The sequence below is a fragment of the Montipora capricornis genome, chromosome 1 (assembly GCF_036669925.1).
Source record: "Montipora capricornis isolate CH-2021 chromosome 1, ASM3666992v2, whole genome shotgun sequence".
Classification (NCBI taxonomy): Eukaryota; Metazoa; Cnidaria; class Anthozoa; order Scleractinia; family Acroporidae; genus Montipora; species Montipora capricornis.
The window spans coordinates 4,134,913-4,141,172 of record NC_090883.1 but is presented as its reverse complement, the minus strand read 5'-3'; the positions used below and the strand labels follow the sequence as shown (position 1 = coordinate 4,141,172).

The following is a 6,260-nucleotide window of genomic DNA, read 5'->3' as shown; positions in this document are numbered from 1 at the left end:
CGGCAAACACGGGCAAAAAAAATAAAATTCTCGACTTATAACCAGGCAACTGTCGTACTGGTACTTGAACTGTTGCTAATTCGCTCGCGTGACCACGGCCACCTGTACCTCTAGCCCAGATCTCTCTCGGTTATCTCGATCTCGGATCATGAGAAATACGGAACCCTAGGGACATTTTCATTCGACCTCGATAACTCAGGATTTTTGCACAATACTGCCGTTTACAACCCTATCCGCGATAATAGTACTTGAATACGAAAAGAACAGCAAAATAATTTCTGGTAGTTGCAGTCAAATGACTCCATTATAAAGTCTGCCTCTTTGTAGCCTTGAATTAATCAGCCAGCCGATCAAGAGAGCGGGTAAGCATCTCGAAAATCGATCATTTTGAGTTTTTTGAGTTCGATTAAGCTGGATCCTTTTTTCAATCACAGGTTTAATTTTTGATTGACGAGACTTTTGATATTCGTTTCCCCTTCTCCGTTTCTACCATGACACGAACACGAACACACTTTGGTTCAAATTTCTAACGGAAATTATTTCGTTGCATAATGTGCAAGACTTTTCCAGATGACGCCTTAGCTTTGATTTAAAGCATCGTTTACATTGAGCTTAACAGCTACTGATAGTTTCTCGTTAAAAAGCTTAAAACTTGGAAGCCTAGCCCTATGCTTTGTATATGTAATTGCAATGTGCTCTCGTGCAATTATGGATTAATTTCACGCGTATTTTCAAAGTTTTCACAAAATTGCCTAAGCGACGAGGGCAATTTGGAAAACTTTGAAATTATAAGTGAAATTCACCCTTAATTGCACGAGGGCACATTACAATTAAAAGTTTATCCCATAAAGGGCAAAATTATTGAGGGAAGCCCGTTTAGTGCCGTGACAAACGACAATCAACACACTCCCATTTGGTTCAATCAGAAACCCATAAGGGTTGAGACGTGTAACGCGCGTTCAAAGCTTCCGAATATTCAGTGCGAACTGATTGGTTGAATGTTTCAGTGCTAAGTACCATGTTTGGAAACCCCTCGCTCTTGTTGTTCCAAATATGGTACTTAGCAAATTGAATATTCAGAAGCTTTTTTCCCAGCACACAAGGGGCCGTTACACGTTTCAACCCTTATGGGTTTCTGGTTCAATTCAATTCACTAACTCGTTGCTGTCAACAGAAATAGCACTTAAATGTATTTTATATGTGAACGAAAAAGTAGTTTAATCGGGCAGAAGATTTTCTTGTAAGTTTGTATGCTCTGAATAAGCAACTGTCAACCAATCAGGATTAAGTAATTATGCCCTCTTGATTACCAAAAGTGCCCTCGTGATTATGGAAAAATGCCCTCCGTCTCGGCCAATCAGCATTCAGTAATTTTGCCCCGTATGTGATAAGCCTGCAATATCAGTACTTAGGCACACTTACTCAAACTTGTCTCTATAATCACCATATAGAACTCGGTTGAAGGAGTCCAAGTCCGAAAAAGGGTTTTTAGCCAAGTAAAATTAGTTAATTAAAACTGGTTATTCAGGGGCGCCTTTTCGTTTCTTGATCCGGAACCTTCAAGACCCGACTTATTGAACTAAGATTCTTATCTTTTTTCTCGAATCTCATTTTCACGTTTCATTTTTAAAAAAGCAGAAACAAAAGCTGCTCAACAAGGCTAACCTAAACGTTTTCAAAATTTCCCTCAAAGTGTCTTGGTATTCTGTGTGCTTAAAGGCGTAAATAAACGGGTCGCATGCACTATGAAGATAAATAGCCCAGAAAGAGAGCTGTCCAAGAAAATCGGGAGAATATCCCAAATTAGAAGTCACGAGCAAAAGAAATATGAAAAATGGAGTCCGACAAATCAGAAATGTCAAAAACACGACTGATATGGTCATGTACAACTTTGTTTCCAAGGTAACGGGAGCGCCCTCCACGGGCGCTGGTGATATTGATGACGTAACTGCCATGCGCGAGTGATGTTGTTGTAGTGCGCGTAAAATACTGACGTAACTGAAAACCATAAAGCCACATGGAAACAAATATCCACAGAACATTAAAGTGATGTTATACGAAAATTCAGCTTCACGCGTTGTGTGATAATATTCACAATTAAAAATGTTTGAGGTAAATTCGTAACGACCCCATTGCATTATAGGGCCAACCGCGAGGAAAATGGATATCGCCCACGCACAAAGCACCATAACGAGGCAACGAAAGTTGGTGAGAGATTTGTTCATCGGAAGCACAACAGAGATGTACTGGTACACACATAAGGAGCAGATGATGAGAACATTCGCCATAGCGAAGAACGTATTGATAAAGCCATTAAAATAGCAGAATGGCTTGCCAATAGTCTGAAAGAGAAAGTCCAAAAAAAAAAAGGTTAACTGTTTAATAGTCGAATACGTTTCCCGAAGTTCAAAAGTGAAGTTCATCCCTCTGCCAGTAACTGCACTTATACGCGGAAAATAGGGTGAAGGGATAATTGCTGCGCATTTCGGCATACGCAGGCAGGAGGTCTTAGCTACTAAAAGCGAGGCTTCTCCATAGAACGATGCATTCTGGTCCTAAGCGAGATATATCAAGGCAAAAAACCCAGCAACAATAAACATCGACATTTTCCGCAGTATATTTACCTTTAAGAGTGATTTTTTTTTACTGTTGCTGGTCGCTCACCCAGATCGCTTCGCCGCAATAAGGGATCACATCTTTTAACAGAAAATTCCTTTTCTGCATGTACAAGATACAAGAGGCATACGTCTATGCCACGACGCCGCAATATTTAGTGATGCAAAAATTCAAATAAAACTACAGTAATAGCAGTTTGTGATGACCTAATATCTTTCACTAGCTTGCCCGTGGGACTCGTATAAGGCAAAATATCTGTAGAGATTTGCGTTTGGGGAAAGAAAATGCTTCGACGTGACGTTCTTTTTAATTGCATCGAAGAAATGATGTACTTTGCGGTTCTTATTTAATAGGAAAAAATAATTCAACGGTTAATAGAGAATTTCTGAGATATCTTAACATGAATTAAAAGTCACCATATGAAACAGGATCACAACACAAAAAAGTATGAGCATACTTCGCTGTGGGTTATTTGGAGCTGGCGATCACATGGTACAAAAACCGCCACACTGGAGAGCACATTGCACACTGGGAAATCTAAAACAAAGCAGCTTAATTCAAATTTTCTTTCTTTTCGATTTCGAAGTGCGCAATTTGCTCTCCATTGTGGCGGTTTTAAATTTGTACCATGTGATTACAAGCTCCAAAAGGCCTACTCCAAAACTTCCAAAACAATTCCTGATGTAGGCACTTGGCAAGGCGAAAATATAACCATCAATCTTACACTTAAAAAAGCGAATGAATTTCGTACCTTTTCATGAAAAAGCACTGTAGCAACGGCAAATGGCATACAAGACGCAGACATACCAACATCAGCTATGGCTAGATTCAGAAGTAACAGGTGAAGTTGATTCCTCATGGAACGATTCCAGAATACGACTAGACACACGGATATGTTGCCAATAATACCTACAAGAGTTGTAATACCCAGTAATATTCCAATAACAAGGACTATTGCAGATAGAGGCATTCTGTCCACAACACACTTCAAATGTGGTTTGAGTCCAATGGGCTACCGTAAATTAAAAACCACTTCCGGGTAGGTTCGGTGCGACTTCAGCTTAGGTTTGCAAAGGTCGCAGTTCAGCGCTTTGGCAATCAAAATCCTCACGTTTAACCTCAGATGCCCTACGAAGGTAAAATTCTAATTCTAATTCGGTTGACGAACGCTCTCTGATTTCAGTTTGTTCAAGCAGACACAAGAATCGAACTTTTGACCTGTTGATGATGATAGCACAGGGCGGGATCGTTCATGGCAGTTGTTTAAGTCAGTTGCATGTCCTAACTGTCGAATATTTCGGCCAAGGTCTGTGTCGTCCACGAAGCGATATCGGAAATGTCCCTCAAACGTCTCTGAAAGTTAAATTTTCCTATGCAGCATTAATGTTTGATGATAGATAACAAATGGCTATCAAATATCTGTGGGAAAGTTACTGCCGTCACCTATCTCATTTCAAATGAGAGAGTAACAGCTCTGAATTCCGGTCGGTGACCTTGACGAAAAACTGCTCTATGATCAGCTCACACGCTTCTAAGGTACCTTTGACACAGGCGGTCAAAATTGTTTGCTATTGCATATTTCTCAATCCTTGAATATTTGATATCCCAGCTTTCTTAGTTTCTATTTGTATTTTTCACTTTTATAATGTTACGGGTGTGTTGAAAAGTTTTTAGCAATTGTGGAATTGTTTTGAAGTGAGGTGGGGATTTACCCGTGCCACCTGTCCAAACTAATTGTCGTTTGAAATGGTCGTTAGCCATTGACACAACACATCGATTATCAAAGCAACCTGTTGCGTTTCTTTTCTGGTGCCGTGCAAGGGTCTGGGTACAATCGCTGCACATTGCATGACAGCTAAGCTATGGAGAATTCATGCCGGGTTAACAACTATTCAACAACATCGCGCACGACATGATATTTTTTCCAATCAGCAATCCCGAGCCTGTGCAATTTTGTTTATTTTTGCTAAAGCCTGGTTTTCACTAGCGACGCAAACACAAGCGCAAGCAGAAGCATAAGTGAGGAGTTAAAGTAGCTAGTGAAAAAGAACGTCGACATAAGCATCAAAATCAACCACGGCATCCGTCATTTTGTTCAAATGCTCAGACGCGGGGAAACTGGAACGAGTGCTTTAATTGGTCAGACGTAGCAAATTTCCTTGTGCTGTTTTAACACGACGCAAGAGAACGCAAGCATAAGCGCAAACACAAGGAAAAGGAAAAAAAAATAATCCTTGTGCTTGGGTCAACCCCGTTTTCACGGTGAAATAAGTGCTCTTATGCTTGCATCACTAGTGAAAACCAGCCTCAAGAGCGTCGCTAAAAATAACTAAAGGGTTGTTTCCCATTTACCAAAAAAATCCCGAAATTTCGTTTGGAATGTAAATGGTAAGCCTATTATGGTCTTCCCAAACGGAAAATTTCCGGAGAAAACGGGATTTCTTGAAAGGTAGTCCAGAATTCCCAAACGGAATTTTCAAACGGAATACGTGTTTAGCATTTGCATTCCCCCATGATTTAGCCTCCCTCCAGACTCCCTCGGTAAACTTGAACGAATTTTGTAAATGGTACACGCCGATCTCAACTGAATTTCCCATTCGGCAGTTTTTACTTACCATTAGAACAAACCTAGTACCCACCAGTTTCTGATTGTAAATGGTAAACAACCAAGGTCTTATATATGTTTTAATATAACAGTTGTTGCGTTATAAAGCCAAAGGCCGGCAAAGGGCCGGAAGTTGCGTCATCTCACGTGTTCCTTGACCAGCATGAACCACTCGGCCCCCAATCTCGTCCCAAGAGTCCGCTTTTCTTTTGGTCACGGACTCTGGCCACTTTCAATTTACGCGCAGTCGTAGTGAAGGTCCATTTTGGTAACGGTTGACAACCACTGTTGTTTCAAATTTCTGAGTGTGCGTAGACGAGTCTGAAGTCCGTGATTTGCGGACTTCCTACCTTGGAAGTGGCCAAAAGCCGTGTTCTTGGTGCTGACCAAAAGAGAAACGAACTTTTGGGACGAGATTGCTCGGCCCCCTTAACAGCGACCCAGTGCAATGTAGACAGAACAGACACGACGGAGCACTTTCTTTGTTGATAATAAGACAGTACGTCGTATGTCAAAGATTTCATGAACACATATTTTACCGAAATTCAGTCTTCTGGTTGTGACCTCAAACAGGGAAAGGTTAAGCTCGGTGAAATGCACTTCAAAGGCTACGTATCAGCAAGAGAACAACACTTTGGCAGCATTTTAGGTAGTAAGGTTTAATGGTAACATCACCTCTATTTTCTTTGCACCATTAACGCCGATTGAAATTCCACACAAATCCTTTCATTTTTATGACTGAATTTCATTGAATTCCTTCCCTGGACTATACGCAATTTCGAATGGGGAGAGAACTGGTTTCATACACAGAGCTCTGTATGAAAGTGCTTTGAGTGAAGATCATGAGCCTTTGTACCTTAACGCCAGCCTGTTGAGGGTAGTACTCAAATATTAAAAACGATTTCCCTGCAGCCCGGCCACGGGGTCTGCACGTATTGATTATTGAACATCCAACGCTATCGCTCAGTCTATTTTGGTGGAAACCACTACCTCCGATTTACACATTACATTGATTTAAATGTTTTAAGAACAAAACATT

At 40.8% G+C, this 6,260-nt stretch overlaps 2 protein-coding genes across 2 annotated transcripts in view; both read right to left on the bottom strand.

The window, feature by feature from the left end:
- The window catches only part of LOC138042653 (golgin subfamily A member 6-like protein 24), a 6,089-nt gene extending 6,040 nt beyond the window's left edge, over positions 1-49 (bottom strand). Inside the window, exon 1 of the mRNA XM_068888637.1 lies at positions 1-49. This exon is cut by the window's left edge and continues 719 nt beyond it. The gene's annotated coding sequence lies outside the window, so the exon portion shown is untranslated.
- Positions 50-1,140: 1,091 nt separating this feature from the next.
- On the bottom strand, positions 1,141-4,210 carry LOC138042730 (probable G-protein coupled receptor 45). The gene is made up of 2 exons (XM_068888750.1): positions 3,368-4,210; positions 1,141-2,342 (listed from the first exon to the last, which is right to left on the bottom strand). Exons 1-2 carry the CDS (start codon positions 3,584-3,586, stop codon positions 1,614-1,616), a joined length of 948 nt encoding a protein of 315 aa, XP_068744851.1. The 5' UTR covers positions 3,587-4,210; the 3' UTR covers positions 1,141-1,613.
- Between the last annotated feature and the right edge of the window lie 2,050 nt (positions 4,211-6,260).

What these genes read in the sequence shown, in the direction of transcription:
- LOC138042730 (XM_068888750.1), bottom strand. Translation starts at nt 3,586, where the DNA reads ATGCCTCTATCTGCAATAGTCCTTGTTATTGGAATATTACTGGGTATT. An exon ending in CAGTGCTTTTTCATGAAAAG is followed by an intron (nt 2,343 to 3,367) that starts GTACGAAATTCA and finishes TTTCTCTTTCAG; the next exon opens with ACTATTGGCAAGCCATTCTG.